The following is a 19809-nucleotide window of genomic DNA, read 5'->3' as shown; positions in this document are numbered from 1 at the left end:
ATAGAACAAGGAGTAATGGTCTCAAGTTGCAGTGGGGGAGGTTTAGGTTGCATATTAGTAAAAACTTTTTCACTAGGAGGGTGGTAAAGCATTGGATTGGGTTACCTAGGGAGGTGGTGGAATCTCCCTCCTTAAAGGTTTTTAAGGTCAGGCTTGACAAAGCCCAGGCTGGGTTGATTTAGTTGGGGATTGGTCCTGCTTTGAGCAGGGGGTTGGACTAGATGATCTCCTGAGGCCCCTTCCAACCCTGATATTCTGTGATTCTATGAAGGTTCTCAATTCCCACCTGTACCCTCTATGGTGAATGCAGTAATGCAGTGGGGTTAGTACGGATTGCTGAAGTGGCCAGTTTGCTGTGCATGCTAGCTTTCTTTGCCAGCTGTAAAGGCTGTTTATGCCTTATTCTTGAAGCTCAACACATTTCTAGGATAATAGGACTTATTTTGTCGTAAAGTTACTTGGATAGGAAATAAAGTACACAGTAGACTGGGGGGCAGACTTTAAGGAGATCTTTATCTCTCCTACAGCAGGACACAAAGAGGACTGGATCATAGCCTCGAAGGCGGCCGCTTTTTAGACCTCTCCCCTTTTCTGTCATTGAAATGTCACCATAATGACCCCCTCCTTCTGTATCTAGGAGAAAGGTGGGTCTGCTGCGTAAGGCCAAACACAGAAACATTAAGGAATATGAACTATAAAATGCTTTTTTCTTCAAATTGATACTTATGCCACTGAGATTAAAGCTGGTAAGAAGATAAAATGTACATGAACTACAGGAACGGCCCCACAGTTAGTTCTATCCCTTTGGCTCCAGCCCATTCTTGTTATGCCCAGCACTCATTAAGACTCTAGACCCGCCATTTGGGCTTTTCACCACTCTTCCTCTCTCAAAAAGAGTTTAAATTCAAAAGAACTAAAAGAGGCAACAAAGTAGAATTAAAAGACAAGCTTAGAAAGGAAATTGTGCCTTATTATTAAACACTTTTCTGTTGATACAATTTATTTATCACAAAAGTCCCACTCTTGTACTGTGACGTATGTTTTTGCTAGATGATATTTGAATCTCTGGGGCAACAGAGGTACCATGTTGCTCTTTTGATCCATAATTCTATATGGAATATTACGCCAAATATACTTTGCTAAAGTGTTTGACTCTTTAAAGCATTTCTTGCTCATACAAAAGTTGCATGCACATCTTTCAGGTACCTTTTAAAACTAAAAGCTACAGGAAGCTCATTAATGGACAGATCCAACAGAGTTTAGGTTCCTGATCCCAGGAGGCTGCTTCCACTAAGTAATAATTTCCAAGACAAGTTTTTAATGTTAAATTCTTCAAAGAAAGAAGATGGCAATAATTAATGAAATCACTTTAAAATGAAAAAAACCTCAAACATTTTCCTTCATTACAGAACCACATTAGTGTCTCCAAAATTAAGGCTGCAGGAGGCATGTCCTTCCAACCTATGTTTTTCCTACCCTTTATAGCTCTTGAATAAAGACTTCTTCGGGGCTGATCCTTTTTTAAAGCTTAATCTCAGCCTGAGAGAGTTTTTTCTTCTTTTATAGTTTTGTAACACCCTGCTTAAACCAATAGAAATTAGAGGGCATGGATGGGAAGGGAATACATATACTGGAAGCAGACACTGCCTTAGGAATGTATTTGGGCTTCTTTATATCCTCTTTCCTTTTATGTTTCCACTGTTCCGAGAATGTTTTCCAGGTAGGGAACATTCACCTAGCATTTTCTGAACTGATCACACTCTTAGCCTCCAAGCCTGCAAACATTTCAGGGTTCAGCGAGTAACCTACATATAAGAATAGTCCCAGAGATTATATATTTTGGTAAATACTCAGACTGGTAATTTTAGACTAACAAAATATTGTTTGAATTCTTTTATAAGACTGTAAAGTATATCTCCTGGAATGTTTATTACAGACAGGCAGCAGCTACTTCAGAGCTAAGCTTGAAGGTAAAGACAGAGGCTAAAAATTCCCATTGTAAGTCAATAACCTCCCCCCCCCCCAAAAAAAAAGATCTCCCTGGAGCAAGCTCCTGGCTAAGTGGCAAGGGACTCTGGCAGGTTGGGCCTGTAGACTACAAGGTGAAGTGCCCAGACAAATAGAAACAGACACATTTTTCATATTAATTTGCAAAAACCCTAGAGGGCACAGCAGGGTATTTTCATTCCCTCAGAGGATGATGGGAAGGATTTAGGACCTAGATTCCTGAACCTGCGAGTGTTGACAAGGTAGCTCTAGGGCTGCAGCTAACTATGGTACAGTGAGGGAAAATGGGTAACCTCCTGAAGGTATTCAAGGACATATTCTCATTGCTACGAGGGTGGACCTCCCTTATAGTAAGAGGGGCCAAGCTGGCACAGAAATCCTACTGAATATCAGAAGGAATGAAGAAGGTACTGGTTCAGGAAGTTGAATTAATGTTGAAACTGGGGGTAATCAAGGAATCGTTCAACTCTTGGTAGTCCTGCTCCTGAAACTCTAGGGGGCCATCTGTTTCTGTGTGGACATCAGATAGGTAAATGCCATTTCCCGCTTTGATGCCTTCCCTATGCCGCGGGTGGATGATTTACTAGAGTGTCTTAGCCAGACCCAATATATTACTATTTTAGATCTGACCAAGGGCTATTGGCAGATTCCTCTTTCCCCCGACTCTCAGGAAAAAAACAGCTTTTGCTAACTTGTTAGGCTTGTTCCACTATGTCCACTTTCCACCATGACTTTGGGTGACATGGGGCCCAGCCATCTTCCAGAAGTTGACAGAGCAGATATTATGATCTCACCATTTTTATGCAGTGGTATTTCTAAATGTTGTTGTGTCTACAGCCAAGAGTGGCTTATTCACCTCTAAAATCTGGCTGCAATACTGCAGTCCTCCAAGAGGTCAATCTCACCGCAAACTCCGAAAAAGTGCCAGGTGGGCAAGCAAGAAACCAAGTATTTGGGGTAGCTAGTGGGGAATGGGTGTGTACAAACCCTCATCGATAAGGTAGAGGCAACAGGCAATACTCCCCTCCCAAAGACTAGAAAACCAGTGGTGTGGTCCTTTTTAGTCATAGCTACTAAAGATGATTTTTCCTGGAACTTCACTGTAGTTCCCCTTACAGACCTTGCCAAGACATCAATCCTTCGGCAAGTCACCAATGTGACTGGGCCTTCCAGGAGAAAAAGTAAACCAGATCCCCTTGGATTTCTAAATGTCACATCTCTTCCTAGGGTTGAGTTTGTGTGTACTCTGGTTTCTGACAATTGTTCTCACTTTTAATCCTCTCTCTCTTAACTCCAAAATGCCTTGTTTTAGAAACATGCACTTAGTCCTCCAGGGGGACTTAGAAATCAGAATGTTTTTACTATTAAAGCCTTTGGGCAAGCTCCTCTGAGAAGCATGGAGGAAAGGGAGTTGTGATTCCTGTCTGGTGGGCCATCGTTGCTGGCATAATTTAGAACAACTGAAGTATGGCTGGAGAAACTAGCCTCTGGATGGCCTCAAGATTAGGGGAACAGAAAGGTGGTTCAGAGACACCTATTCTCTGCATGGTCCATGACCTGGCCTTTTATCATGTCATAGCATGGTTATATGGTGTCTAAAGAGACCTTTCACTTCAGTCAGTGCTTATCATGCATCCCAGGAAGAACAAATGAAAGAAGCTGGATGAATAAAAAGAGAAGGTTTTAGTAGTTTAAATAATCTTGCTCTTGTCTAATTTTCAACCTCCCATAGTCTCCTTCTGAACAGACCCCCAAGGAGAGCCCTTCACAGGTTGGAGATCCATGGAGGGCCAGGAGGTGGATGAGGAGAAGCATAAAAGCCAGTGGAAAGCTAATGCAGCTTGAGGCTATGTTAACTATTTCACAACCTGCTCTGTGTTGGGTGAACCATCATTGAGGGCAGGTGAGGCCCAGAACTTGTGGTTGCTAGGGGATACCCTAGCAGTTAATGGACCTGAGCTGTCAGCGAGCCCATAGGGGCAGAGGGCTGCAGAGCCAACGTAGAGACACAGGGGTCCTGTGTGGACCTACAGAATTCTGTGCATAGCACTGCTCCCTAATCCATAGAGGTAGGGCAAACTGACAGAATAACTTGGGGAAAACTTCATGAGGTTTCTTCCCGTGGGACCCTCTTGTTTCTTCTGAAGCTGCGGGGTGACCAGGTGCACAAATACTAATTTGGCTGATCGTTAAAGGTTGTGTATATCATTCAGGCACTAAGATATAAAATCTGTCTGTTCATTGCAGATATGAAGTCAGGAGTTACCAATCACATTAGCACTCCTCATGATCATGTTGCCAATTTCAGTTTGTTTTTTTAGTGTGTGTAATAGCTGTGATGTGCTGCTGAACAGAATTCTGCAAGGATATTTATTACCTATTGTTTTAGAAAAGCCAAGCTATTTTTCTTATGCAAAACTTTAGAAATCGCTCCCTTTCCCCCACAAACACACCAATCTCTTTTCATTGTTTGTCCCCTAGCTTGCTATGACTGGCCACTAGCCAGCACCTTTTTCTTTTCTTAACAAGGATGACAGTTTGCCTTTGAAGCAGATGCCAAAGCTGCTGTTTGGCTGATCAGCAGGGAGCTCTCCTGCATGACACTCCCTCTCCTCTCCTACCTCCTTTCCAAGAACTATGCAGTCACTGCACCAGCAGAGACGAAAGAGCCCTGAGCATGGTCACAAATCCTAACACTGAAAAGCTTCGTAACTGACAGACAGAGTAAAATATACAAAAAAGCCCACAGATACAGAATATGGATGACAAAACAGATGCACATCCAACGCTGGGTGTTTCAGTTTCTAATATTGTAGAACAGGCTGTAATTAGTGAACTGGGCCAGAAGTCCAAGACCTCTTGTAGAAAACACCATTGTATCTTTGATGTCCATAAAAGGTCAGGCTGTCAGCAGCAGACTCCTAACATCATGCTTGAGTATCTCCTCAGTATTGACTCAGAAAGAAGAGTGTTGCCTATTGATTCATCACCATAACATCCTAGATTGCCTTGTTTTTTCCCTCAGAAGACTCCCATCCAAATACTGAATAGGACTGACTCTGCTTAGCTTATGAGATCTGATTTGTTTACAGCTCATGCTAGTATAGCTGCAAAAAATACAGGTAGAGTTCACCCCTCACCCCATGCAAAGCCTACATAGCATTCACATCCCATTTCAGTCTTCTTCAAAACAGGGTTAAGTTAGGACTTATGTGGTGCATCATGCTTGTGCTGATCTTCTGCAGAGGAATGAACTTCACCAAAAGTGAAATAACAGAAAGCCTAACACTTTATTTCCTACATACAAATTTTGTTCATGGCCTTTATTCTGGTCATTCCCCCTTATGATTATTTGTGATGTCACACTGGCAAGATGACAGTAGTGGAAGTTCTGATAACAATGCCTGCACTGTAGTATAACAGGGGTTGTTCAAAACGACAAACAATTCATTGCTTCTCATGGCATTTTTCTCTCTTCCACACTAGAGAACTCAACATGGCAAATTTTGCTCTGCTAACAAGTTTTATTGTTTCTACTTGTGGAGGGGTTTTCGTGGGAAGCTTTGACTGGCCTCATTGTGTAAACTTTTACTCAAAAGCTTCCCGAGATAACAAACTACAGCATAATTTCCTCCCCACCAACTAACGCTTACTAATGTTTGCACTTACCCAGTAGAGGGGTTCATGATACAGCCACCTTTATCAGTAGATGCTTTGCAGGTACAGCCCCTCTCCAGGGTATCATGATTCATCCCAAAGTTGTGGCCCAGCTCATGAGCAAGGGTTACGGCTGCACCAAGAGGGCTGTCTGAATGATCCTCAAAGAAACAAACAAAAAAAAGAACCGTGAACCATGTACAAGAAAGAATGACTGACAAAAGAATACACGTTTAGATCCATCCTCGATATCCTAAATTGTTTTATAAGCCTCTCCATTATAATTGCAGGTACTCTATTGCTGCTAGATGGATAAAATTACAAATGATCAACATCCTCCCTTCCCTCAACAAGTCATTTACGTTGGGATTATCAAAGTAGCCTGTGGTATTGGGGCACCCAATTCCTTATGGCAACTAGGCATTCAGATAGCTGAGGCAGCTTTGACTAGCTTCGTAGTCTCTCTTCGATAGCTAGAAATTCTCTCGTAACCCCTGCCCATTTTATGTCCAAGAATTTGGATATCGCACAAACAGCAGAAAATGATTTGCACATATCTTGAAGGAAGGGGACAACAGTGGCATAAAAGGAGGGACTGGGAGAAAGAGGGCAGAAAATCCTGCACTTCAGGAGCTCAATCCCCACAGTGCAGTGAAGAGGTTTGGCTTTGTCTCTAACATCCATTACTAAGCTGAAGCAGAAATTATAGCAGCTGTGAGCTCAAGCAACCATTTTACAGGACCTCATTTTTAATTAAAAAAGTAAAAAAGACAAAGTCCTCAGGTGGCCTCTAGTTAATTCCTGTAAGTGTTTTACTTGGTGTAAAAGTAAAAAAATAGAAACATTGGCATTGATCCTTGTGGGAATGTTGTTTTCCCAAACAAATGTTTCTGAGAAATGCACTGTGTGGTTTGGTTAGGGGCTACTGATCAGATTAATGTTTTGGCCTGGCCTTGAATAAAAGAGATCTTTCCACAAAGCTCTGTATGACATCAATCACTTTCCTTGGGAAAAAAACCCATCTTTCTTATAAAAGCTCTCCCAAAAGGCATAAAACATGTAATAGAAATGCGTGATTTACGTTTTATCAGTCAGTAAATGGAATTAGTATGTACTGCTGCCTGCTTTAAAAGCATAAATGAATATATTCAGCTTAAATAAGTCTTCTGTTATTGTCTTAGCCAGCCTTAGGACTAAAAAAAAGTGAAAGGTAAAAAAGAGTCTAAAACGTCAGCCTTATATAAGAGAAGCCCTTAATAAATTATTTGGTTTAGATTTTATAGATTCCTTTTTCAGCTCGCTAATATTTTTAGTAAATCAATCAATTCTCAGGTAGAAAGCACATTTGAAAACATAATGTAATAATTTCAGAAGGCAAATGGCCACTGTTATTTGGCTCATGGAGTAAATTCAAGGAATTTTATCTTTAAAACAAACAACAAAAAGGTGCTCTCATTTCAGGCTTTCCTGAATCTTGCAATATTTAATACAAAAATGTTGTTGCTAAAATTCTACTTGTGCTTGAAATTGTGTGTGTATCATTGTATTTTAAAATGGCTGTTTTAGGGGAAGCTAAACAGCTAATTTTTTTGTTTGTTTGTTATTATGGCAAACTGCAGTGTGCACACATGTACATTTATAATGGTTTTTTAAAAATATTCTCTCATGACACTTAGTTACACACCAAGATGTCTTAATATCTAGTTTGATTGATCTCTGTAGGTGCATGCATTGAATTTCCCAAATATGTAATCAATAGCTGTAATTACACTGACTCCACAGAAGAAGCAAAAGTAAAACAGGGCTGCGGATTGACAGGACAATCATGTAATGTCCACACATTTTAACAAAGCAGCACAGAAGTCATGTCTTTAAATTAGGGATCTGTCGCAGCCGCATTCACTTTTAGCTGTGGTCAACATTTAGAACTTTCTTCAAATCCTGAACAACTTAGAGAGACAATAAACTGAGCCTGGAACAGGATGGCTTGCCCCAGGGGCTGGAAAGCCTGTGGCTAAGCCAGCTCCGATTAGAGCATGAGACCCACTAGAGAGGGGATCAGGTGATTCTCCTATGAAGAGCAACTGGAAGCTGCAGTGGAGGTGGGGGAGATGTTCAGGGAGAGCAGAGATTGTTGGGTTTTGGGACTAAGACTCCAGCCAGGAAGGGCTGGGAGTAGCCTGTTAAGTCAGGAGAGACCTGAGCAAGCAGGGGAGAGAGTGCAAAAGTTCTCCAGGCAAGGAGGCATGGGAGGAGGAAGAGAAACATTTGTCTGCTGGATGTCAATTTGGGAGTTTGAGTTTTGATTTGAATGATTTTCTGTGAATAAACCCAGACCTGCAAGGAGGGGTTCTTTGACCACAGAAAAAGTGTGGAGAGCCTGTGTAAGAGGCCCTCAAGAGGGGGAAACAGAGGCAGGGCTCTGCAGAGTGACCCCTCGCCATGAGGGGGTGCTCAGTACGGGGCCACCTTATTACAGAACCCAGCTGTTACTTTCATGCTCACAGCCATTTCTCTGCACAAACAGTGAGATTCTTCTTATTTCAACATCCCCTAAGATAATAATTTTTAAAATAATGATTTGCAAGGTCCATGACCAAATTAGAACAAGAAATGATCTGAAATATAATTATTACAGCCCATGCGGTTCTCATTACTTGCTTGGATCATTCTGAATGCTATCAGGTTTCTAGAGTGGGTTTTTAAAGACAAAGAATGTGATGTCTCAGCAAAAGAGGTTATTGGAAAACAGCATAAATTAAGACTATCCAAACAAACAGTAATATGCCAAGTTTGATAGTGAGACTATTTAAGCTCAGCAGCACTTGAGAAATGAATAGACTTACGAGGAATGAGGCTTTGATTTATTCCTCTACATTTTTTTACGTTAAGTTCAGTAGTAAAAGTCATTAGCAAACAGTTTCACAATCGCCAAACAGGAAATCTTCTCCTGTTGAACACGTTATAGGCTGTTATACCAAATATGCAGTTGCTTTCAACTGAACTCTGCTGCATTCCACTGAGATTCAGCTTGAACATTAATAATAAAATAACTTTGTCTAATGCTGCTGCAGACTAGCACCTCAGTCCTAGAACTGACTCCAGGCAGGCTCATTAAGTTGTAAACCGGGACATTTACAAAAAATACTTTCCACTGAGGTGTTTCTTAAATTAAATAAATCTCAGTGGCTCAATTCTGTACTTCCCATTCAAGCGAACCATGTTTTGCCTGAGTGTGTACAGCAGAATTTGTCTGAGCAAGAAAGCAACATTTTACCTTTACACTTAGCTTGCATTAATATTCATGGAAAATATGAGCCTCATCTATCACAAAGAGAATCAAACCACCTAGAATGTATAGAGCAGGACAGGTGCTCAGAGAGGCATGATAAAAGAACCAAGATAGATTAGATATTAGATTTGAATAAGGGTGCAGACAGAAAAATCAGACCAGACAAGGATAACTTTCTTTGACAGGGTAACAAGCCTTGTGGATAGGAGGGAAGTGGCAGATCTTGACTTTAGTAAAGCTTTTGATATTGTCTCGCATGACCGTCTCATAAACAAACTAGGGAAATGCAACCTAGATGGAGCTACTATAAGGTGGGTGCATAACTAGCTGGAAAACCATTCCCAGAGAGTAGTTATCAGTGGTTCACAGTCATGCTGGAAAGGCATAATGAGTGAGATCCAGCAGGGATCAGTTCTGGGTCCGGTTCTGTTCAATATCTTCATCAATGATTTAGATAATAGCATAGAGAGTAACTTATAAAGTTTGTGGATGATACCAAGCTGGGAGGGGTTGCAAGTGTTTTGGAGGACAGGATATAATTCAAAATGCTCTGGACAAAGTGGAGAAATAGTCTGAAGTAAATAGGATGAAATTCAGTAAGGACAAATGCAAAGCACTCCACTTGGGAAGGAAAAATCAGTTTCACACATACAAAATGGGAAATGACTGCCTAGGAAGGAGTACTGCTAAATATGAGTCAACAGTGTAACACTATTGCAAAAAAAGTGAACATCATTCTGGGATGTACTAGCAGGAGTGTTGTAAGCAAGACACGAGAAATAATTATTCCGCTCTACTCCATGCTGATTAGGCCTCAACTAGAGTATTGTATCCAGTTCTGGGCGCCACATTTCAGGAAAGATGTGGTCAAATTGGAGAAAGTCCAGAGAAGAGCAACAAAAATTATTAAAGGCAGGGCCGGCTCCAGGGTTTTGGCCACCCCAAGCAGCCAAAAAAAAAAAAAAAAGCCGAGATCGCGATCTACGGCGGCAATTCGGTGGGAGGTCCTTCGCTCCAAGCGGGAGTGAGGGACCGTCCGCCAAATTACCGCTGAATAGCTGGACATGCCGCCCCTCTCCGGAGCGGCCACCCCAAGCACCTGCTTGCCAGGCTGGTGCCTGGAGCCGGCCCTGTTTGTATTGGTTTCGGTGCATCTTTTCTTTATTTGGACATGTAATTATGTTGCATTTATCACCGGTGACAAGTTCTGATAAAGGCCAAAATGTTTTAACTCATGAATTATGTGTATTAGTCACATGTCTGGAAGCTGACAACAAAAGCAACAGTAAAACCCTTTGTGAGAGAAATGTAGTTAACATGAATGTTGCCACTGTTGCTAGTGTAGATTGTGCTTGAAGTCTGACAATTATAGTAAAACCACTTTACTAGAAACATGAAAAATAAACTATTACACTGGAGGCTTTGTAAATGTATATCCTTGGTGCATAGTAAATGCAGTATTTTAAACTATTATTTCTTATCAAAGATTTATGAGAGGCTTTCATTGCACATAGCCATATATGCACAGCAAACTTGTTCATTTCTATCCTAATCCTGCAAACGCTCATAACCCAGTGAATGCTCCCATTGATTTCAAGGATTTCTATAAAGAGGCTAAACCATATTTTAATACAAGGTATTATTTCATTCACTATGAGATATGATACTTAAAACAAATATACATACACTGTATGTAGATGTAGACAAAACGAGAGTTTAGATTGAAAACAGTACTAAAAAGCAGACTTTCCATGACAAGATACAGTATTATATAACTCATGGAAACTTTTTGCACAAGATGGACCAAATTCAACTTTTGTGCTCCCAATACTTACCATAACAACTCCTCCAGACTGCTCTGCAGTGCACATGCTCATTATAGGTGCCATGCCGATGGTAGTCCCTTGGAAGTACACCCCACTGAAGGGTGCGGGGAGGAGAGGAAGAAGACAAACCACAGCATCACCATTTAATGCAAAATGAAAGGATCCTAATATTTTATAACTTCTTTTTCCTGCCAGTCTCAGGCAACGATTCCATTTTCAAAATGCCAGCTCCAGACATTGAAAGTTGAAAACAATGAGGATCAGAAATTAGTCATGCAAATCTGTGGAACTGACAATGACAGAATCCCTGCTATATGAAAGATGCATTTGAGCATCCTCTGGAGTTTCTGATGTAGTAGGACTTTTTTTTTTTTTTTTGGTTAGAACCATGCCAACAATTGAAAACTGCCATTACAATTTAACTTGGGAAATGCACATACATAGACATGCTTGCAGTTCATGCAAGTGTCAATAAACACAGTGCAAATTTATAATTTATTAGCTATAAGGTGTACCCTAAAATTCATTAATCCAACCGAAAGATTTTTGTATTTACAGAGCAATTAGTGATATTGCAACAATTTGGAAGACATCCTCCTATACTTCAAGTAAAATACTGAATGCCTCAATACATTTTTGCTTTAATTGCTAAGAGTCATTCAACTGTGAATGTTTGATCTTTCAACTTATTGTTGTCTACTAAATTAAAATAATTAAGGGAAAACATATACTAGCTCTAGTCAAGTATAAATATTCTCTGTATAAAATATACTTTCTTGATCTGATTGTCATTATGGCCAATGGAAGATTTTGTCATTATACCTTTGAACACTTGTTTGTAGAAAATAGATCAGTCTAAGCCATATAATTTTTGCAATGTTGTTGTAGCCATGTATGTCCCAGGATATTACCTCATCCACTTTGTCAAGCTATGCAATGACAGGTTTCTCATTTTATTTAAGTCACAAATACAGTAGAACCCTTACATTATGAACTGAGGAGTTCTAAAAATTGAAAAGTTCATAAAATTGAACATCTCAAAATTACAACAGGAATGCATAAGTTGCAGAATAGTGGACTGCATCACTTTCTTATGTCTTTCAGACCTCTTGCAAAGCAACTTCCAATGCACTGAAGGAATGGAATGTGAAGGGATATCGACTTGTTCTTTGTAGACAACACTTTTGTTATGTGATTTTTTTTTCCATCTGCAAAAATGGTTAGTATAACTGGTCATTCACAAGACTGGTGTTTGTAAAATCAAGGTTCTACTGTAAAAATGAACTTGGTGATCTCAATCTAGGTCTGCGGGGGCAAGGAATGTCTTTTTGTTCTGTGTTTGTACAGTGCCTGGCACAGTAGGGTCCTGATCCATGACTAGGGCTTCTTGGTGCTACAATAATAAATAATAATAATTAATAATAAATAAGGGGAGTCTTTAATTGAGTTCAACAGACTTTGGATCAAGGCCCTGGTCTGTTAAAACTGATAAAGCTAGGCAACAGTCCTGCGAACAGTTACACACATGCTTAATTGTAAGCATGTGAGTGGTCCAATTAACTTCAGTGAGATTACTCACACGCTTAATGTTAGGCATGTGCGTAAATGTTTGTGTGACTGTGCCCTAGGCACAATTCTACACAGATGCTGCTCAGAGGTGGCCCATGAGTAATAGTTTTTTGCAGAAGTGTGTGAGGAAGCTGACATAGCATCTTCCCACACTAATGCAGGGTCCTGGGAAGAAATTGTGAGCTTGTGAAGGATGGAGGGCTGCTTTTTGCTTTCAAAAACACAATCACCCAAATATTTTAACAAAAAAAAAAGTAACAGAACTTTGTATGATGATTCTCAGTTCCTGGAAACCCCAGCCAATAGTCATGCAAATATTAAATACATCGCTGGCTATACCTCACTAGTTGTGCATTGTCATGGGGTTTACGAGGTAGTAGTTTCAGTTTTCTCCAATCCAGAAACTCATGGAGGCTGGTGAAGGGGTCTTGTGTTATAGAGCACTTATCCATGTCATTCCACACCTCCACTCCAACCAGGGCTACTCGAATATTTAATGGCCTGTAGAACTAGCGAGGCAAACAAATGAATCTTTCTACATCCTATTTTAGAGGAATGTGTTAAATCAGTGCATGTTAACAAAATCATAATGTTCACACAATCCTCTCAGAAATCTATTTGGTCCCAGGGAAAAACCTTTCCTCTTAGGGTGGAAGAGGAGAGTACAATGTGTATCCACATAAACGAACACCTGAAATCACTGGCATCAGACAGAACATTGCCATGACCCAGAGAAAGAGATCTGACCATGGCTAACTATCCAGGAAACATTCAGGAAAAACATTAAAACTCTCAGCAGGCCTCGTGGTAGAATCTCCATGTCCTGGCCGAGGTTGGTACATTCCTCCAAGGTGCAACAGGCTTCCATACCCAATGAATTTCCAAACAAATTCATTGCAAGTCCAAGTGACTCCAAACATTTCCCTTTGTTGCTACCACCAATGCAACACAACTGGTGGGAGTGCTAGTATAGACTTGTAACTAAAATGCCAGTTGCCAGAGTCATCTAATCCTGCTCATAGCAGGTCTAGATGACAAAGTGGTTCTAATATCAATGGCTACCTTATCTATAATAGAGACCCCACCATTGATAAACTTGCACTAGTGCCAGCAATGTCAGGAAATTTTAGGAAAATAAGTCTAGTATGGAGAATACCTACTTGGCCAGGGACCATTCTAGCAGGGGTTATGTCTTACAGTCCAAACAAAACCAGGCATATACAGCATCTTTGTCTGATTTGTATGTTTTGCGGTCATTTGGGTAGCAGTACAATTCACTGAGCGCATAAACTGAAGCCAAAATGAACATAACATGCAAAATTAGTTTCAAATAGGTAGCAAATAAACTCCCTCCTTCCTTTAATAAGTCAGCAACACAGTTACAGAACAAGCTGAGTTCTGTCCAGCAGCTTGTTTTTAATCTAGAATTGCCTGACCTTGAGTAAGAGTTTTGCGATACCAGTTGATAAGTTCTCAGTTAAATCAGACTCTGTCAGTCACAATTCCATTACTGGACTCTCCTAGGTTTTCCAAACATATGGCACAGTACCGTAAGCTTTAATCCCATTTTACCTGGTGGTTGGTTTGTGTTCAAGAAGCTCTTATTAACAACACTGAACATTATACAATTCCTTTCATCCTGAAGAATCCTGGTGTATATAGTATATTTAAAAGAAACCACATTAAATACAAGAAGTCTAGCTCTACATCTCATTCCTCATCCTCACCTTCAAACTACCACATGGCTCTGCCCTTGCCCACCTCTCAGCTCTTGTTTCCTGCCATTCGCACAACTGGGGATGTGTGTGCTGCTAATTTTGCTTCCCTTCTTGCTTCTTTCTAACTTACTTCCACAATACCTTATAACTTTCTCCCTTGCTGGCCCTTAGGTCTGGGGTATGTTCCCTACTTCTGCAACCAACCACCCTCTCCTTCTTCAAATCCCTTTTCAAAACCTACCTCTTTCCACAATTTGTCCAACAATTACTCACATTTTCAGGCTAGCCTAATAAAATCTAAAGCCTAAATTGTGGTTCTACCACAAGCCCTGTGTAGGAGGCTGCATATTGGTGCAGTGTCCCATAAGCATTACAAGGAAGGAATCGTTCCTCAAAAAGTATGTTGGTTTCAGCTAGGCTTTGAGATATTTAGGGTACTGAGTTCACAACTTACTGAGTTGAACAGGACATGGTGGGGTAGTTCATACTTTTGCTGCTGCTGCTGTTTGGCTAGAGATATTTTTTTGCAAATTGGGGTATGGGGTGAACACCACATTTGAGAAGTCAACACATGAGAGCAACAGAAACAGAGAAGCCATGGCTGCTTGTAGACCTGCCCTTGTGTAGATAGTCAACAACAGCCAAGTACTGCAATGGGTACTTTCAGACCTGCATGGAGCTGGCTGGTGGGTGGATTGAGAGGTGACAAAGGATGAGCAAAAGCATTATGGAATTGCTAGGATGACTAATTGCACCAATGCAACCTCTGAAGTAGTACTTGCTGACTACACTAGCATTGCAACAGTACAAAGTGACACACTGGAGGACCATATAGTGCACAGCTTTGCTCAGAGCAAGGACAGTCACAGTAGTGGAGTGAGTTTTTGCATAATGTTGCAGGCACTTCTGTTTATGGACATGTAGTGTGTAACAGGCATGCAGAGAGGTTGCAATGGTGCTGGCAACATAAAAATGTTCTAGTATAGACAAGGCCTCAGAATGCAACAAACTTTCATCCCAGCCACTGGAATGCCCAAGTTGGTCATTACCTAAACAAAGTATCTTTGTCTAAGTTAAGTCTGTGGTTCTTCTCTTGCACTTAGAAAGAAATGTGTCAGGTCTAGGTTAATGTTTGCCTTAAAAATTGCATTAACAGAACCTTAGTCATCCCATTGCCACATGCACAGCACCCCCATACTGTTTCATGGTTGTCCTAGTAAAAATGTTCCGGTGCTGGAAATCTAGGTCTTGCCATTCTTACTGGCTGACACATTCTCACTGAGAAGCCATTTTCTTGTCTTTGTAGGAATGGTGTGTAACAATTTTTGAATTTCAGAAGGCTTTTCCTTCCCAATAAGCCTAGATGGCATAGATTTCACAGCAATACCCCTTGGAAATATGAGAAAATGAAATATTTTTTATCTCTTACCTTATCGACATAGTTTGCAATTTCTATCAGCCTCTGCTTAACTTTTTCCACATCCTTTCCCTGTCTCTGAAACTTAGAATGTAAAAGAGTAATGCATAATCAGCAATAGTATCGTCACAATTGCCTGCAAAAATCACCTACCACTGGCAGACTGACATTAACATTTGGAGTTTAAATGCATAAAAGGCCAAAGACCCATTGACTTCCGCGGGACTAGGATTTGGCTCAAAATGGCACAAAGTTTGGCACAAATTGGATGAAGTGATTTTGTTTTCAGAAAAGATTCTAAAATCCCTTACACTCCTATGCAGAATCTCCCGAGGATTGTTTTTATTGCAAAAATGGAAAGGTTCTTCTTTTAACGGTCTCTGGTATTGCGAGAAAGTGATGTTTGCTGTTTAACCAGCAGCGTTCAAGAAGTGGAGTCTGTCACATTTTGAAAGAAAAAATGTAAATTGGAAAATAGTTCGTACCAAGATTTCACATCTTTGGTTTCACTCCAGCCCGTTGAGATATTTTTGACAATCTGTCTCTTTTACTTGTTTTGAAACCCACTTTGCAAACTCTGCATACAGTCTTGCTTAATTCAGCATAATTGCCAAACTACAAGAACCAACAACACTGAATTATGCTGTTTACTCTAGACAGTGATGGTCTCCAGAGGTCACAGTTAAATAGTGCATTGGGGGCTCAACCACCTCACTGGGTCATGGCCAGTGAATACTTACAGGCATCCATTTAAATTACTGAAAGAGGTCCCAGATGTTTGTGAGCACTAAATTCCTTCCAAAGTGTTGCAAGGAACATTTTAGCCTTGGAACAAATACTTGTCACCCTTACACTGTTTTTAAATAGTCCTTTCTGTTACTGTAGCCCTATTTAGATGACAAATGTTGTTTTAGCAATGCACAGTATTGTTCTCTTAAGCACAATTGTTTGCAGCACCATGAAAACTGAACTAAACAATGAGCTTCCCTCCAATACTCCCTCTACTAACTGCATCTTCTCTTTAAAACTTTCTTACCTCTCGATTATCTGCAACAATAACAAGCTCCACATATTTTGTTATCTTCAGAGTCTCCCTCTTGTGCTGCCAAAACAAATATAAATAGAAATCTGTTTTTGCCTCAAATAACCCAGAAGACCTGAGTATCAGCTTTCGCTCACCGCAGCAAAGACGTTGTCAAAGAGAGTAAAAATTTCCTTCTCAAGCTTCACACCACTCAATTCTTGGTCTCTTTTCTCCTCCTTACATAACCCTCTCCCTCTTCAATCAGAGGAGAGGATGTTTACATGGCACTCATCCAATCATCAAGAAAGCTGGGCAGTACAGGTAGGCAAATGGCCTTTCTGTAATTTGTAACCTTCCACCTTACTCTATTTGAAATGGTCAGGTGCCCCTTGCACAATGAAAATCTTTTTTGGTGGAAAGACCTCAGTTGTTTTTTGCAATACTTTCAGAGAAGCACTATGGTAACAGCTTGTAATATTTCACATAATGGTCAACTGACCACTTAGCACAAAATCGAGATGTTGAGAACAAAATTAGTCAAGGGACCAAACAACATAAGGAGAAGAAATTCTTGAATTGTCTGTACACCAATTCTAAGAGCCTGGGTAACAAACAAGAGGAATTGGAATTGCTCATTTATCAGCATAAATTTGATCTGGTGGGTATTGCTGAAACTTGGTGGGATGGTTCACATAACTGGAATATTAAAATCAATGGTTTTAACCTATTTAGTAAGGCTTGAGTGAGGAAAGGGAGCGGGAATGGCACTCTGTGTTAAAAATGACATTACGTGTTTCCAAGTCACTGATAACTCAGAAGAAAATGAGCTTGAATGGTTATGGATCAATGTCCTAACAAATAAGGCACAAGATGGAGTACAAGTTGGTGCCTGCTATAGACCACCAAATCACAGGAACAGGATGACCGCCTTCTTACACAGCTATCTATAATGTGTAAGGAAAAAGAACTGAGTGATCATAAGGGACTTCAATTTGAGTGACATATGCTGGAGGTCTTATGCTGCTGGCATAAAACACCCTTAGAATTTCAAAACTTTATAGATGACAATTTCCTAACTCAAAAAGTGTTGCAGTCAGCATGGGGAAATTCTATATTAAACCTTGTCCTAACAGATAAAGAGGAACTGACAACAGAACTAAAAATCAATAGTAGCTTAGATACATGTGATCATAACTTGATCACATTTATAATGTGCAAGCAGAATAAAGTCCAGACCAGTGATATATATGTTTGGTGCTTTAATAGAGCCAATTTCACAAAGCTGAAAATATTTATGAGCCAAATCAGTTGCCCCAAAAAGCCACAATCCCACAGCTGAGCAAGAAGACTATACTGGTTAAAAAGCCAACCTGGTTTAGATGGAAAGTGAAGGCAGCTGTATAAAATAAAATATAACAAAAGGTAGAAAGGAGAAGGTGATAGTAAAGAATTTAAATCAGAAGTTAGGAATTGTAGAAAACTAATAAGAGAAGTCAAGGGAGGCAAGGAGAAATTATGGCCTGTAGAGTTAAGGACAATAAGAGGGAGTTTGTTAAATATAATAGGAACAAAAAGAATTCTGACAATGGTATTGGTCCATTACAAGATGGAAATGGTAGAATTATCAATAATACTGCAGAAAAGACAGAAGTGTTCACTAAATGTTTCTGTTCTGTATTTGGGGAAAAAAGAGATGATGCAGTCTCATCATATTGTGATAACACACTTCCCATTCCATTAGTATGTCTGAAGGATGTTAAACAGAAGCTACTAAAGTTAGACATTTTTAAATCACGAAGTCCAGATAACTTGCATTCAAGCGTTTTAAGACAGCAGGCCAAACAACTTGCTGGATTGTTAATGTTGATTTTCAATAAATCTTGGAGGACTGAGGAAGTTCCAGAAGACTGGAAAAAAGCTAACGTTGTGCCAGTGTTTAAAAAGGGTAAACAGGATGAGCTGGGTAATTACAGCCTTATCAACCTGACATCGATCCCAGGCAAGATAATGGAGCAGCTGATATGGGACTCGATTAATAAAGAACTAAAGGAGAGTAACATAATTAATACAAATCGGGTTTATGGAAAATAAATCATGTCAAATTAATCTTATTTTTTTATGAGATTACAAGTTTGGCTGATAAAGGTAATAGTGTTACTGTAATATATTTAGACTCCTGTAAGTTGTTTGTCTTGATACCACGCAATGTTTTGATTAAAAAACTAGAATGATATCAAATTAACATAGCGCACATTAAATGGATTAAAAACTGGCTAACTGATAGGTCTCAAAATGTAGCTGTAAATGGGAAATAGGTTCTTGGCCCTACACTATTTAACATCTTTATCAATAACCTAGGAGAAAACATAAAATCATCTCTGATAAAGTTTGCTGAAAACACAAAAATTGGGGTAGTGGTAAATAATGAAGAGGATAGGTCACCTATCTGGATCGCTTGGTAAACTGGGTGCAAGCAAACGATATGCATTTTAATATGGCAAAATGTAAATTTATACATCTGGGAACAAATAATGTAGGTCATACTTACAGGATGGGGGTGTGATATTATATGATTAAAATATGACCATGTAGATCATTGTTGCTACCACTGTTATAAAATTGCAACACATCGTATACAAAAAAGTATGTCATGTAATATGTGAATGGAAAAGTTATGATTTGCTGAATATGATTATCTGTTTATATGTGTATATCATCTTTGTATCTGAAGTTATGAATACTGACTATGTACCAATATTTCAAATGTGTTTGCTCCTGGGGTGACTCCCACCAGGTAGTTTATATCCAGTCTAGCCAGCAGATTGTGAATGGATCATTCAAGTTGCTGACCCATTAATGAGCACAATGGGTCACAGAAGAAGCTCATTCCCGCCCAGTGGGTCTTCCTGTGGACGTTTTAGCCAAAATATGGGTAATGACTGCTTCTATGACTCATCGAAGCATGCAAGGGCATGTGACACTGGACTCAATCTTGTGCCTGTACTTTTCCACAAACTGTGTTGGGGGCTTTGCTTGGGATAATGAGTTTCCCTCCACATAGGAGAAACTATAAAAAAGCCTGGAAAGAGCCATTTTGCCTCTTTCCTGCTCTGATCTCTGGACTATGGACCTTCGGGAGCATCTAACCAAGGGACTGAGGACCTTCCAAGCTTTTGGATGTTACCAGAGACATTATAAGCCAGCAGTTTATTCCATCATTGCTTCAAACCTGCTACAAGAACTTTGCACTTATTATATGTATTTAATTTCCTTTGACCAACTCTCACCTCTTTCTTTTC

The 19809-nt window shown here is 40.0% G+C and overlaps 1 protein-coding gene across 1 annotated transcript in view; it reads right to left on the bottom strand.

The window, feature by feature from the left end:
- Nucleotides 1-19809, bottom strand: part of ADAM12 (ADAM metallopeptidase domain 12) — a 308866-nt gene that overhangs the window by 83662 nt on the left and 205395 nt on the right. The window contains exons 7-8 of the mRNA XM_034775646.1: nt 16523-16588; nt 15499-15570 (exon numbers count right to left, since the gene is read on the bottom strand). Coding sequence (XP_034631537.1) covers nt 15499-15570; nt 16523-16588 — 138 coding nt within the window. The remainder of the gene's footprint in view (nt 1-15498; nt 15571-16522; nt 16589-19809) is intronic.

Source organism: Trachemys scripta, chromosome 7 (genome assembly GCF_013100865.1).
Source record: "Trachemys scripta elegans isolate TJP31775 chromosome 7, CAS_Tse_1.0, whole genome shotgun sequence".
NCBI classification, from domain to species: domain Eukaryota; kingdom Metazoa; phylum Chordata; order Testudines; family Emydidae; genus Trachemys; species Trachemys scripta.
This window is presented reverse-complemented; position numbering and strand designations above follow the sequence as displayed.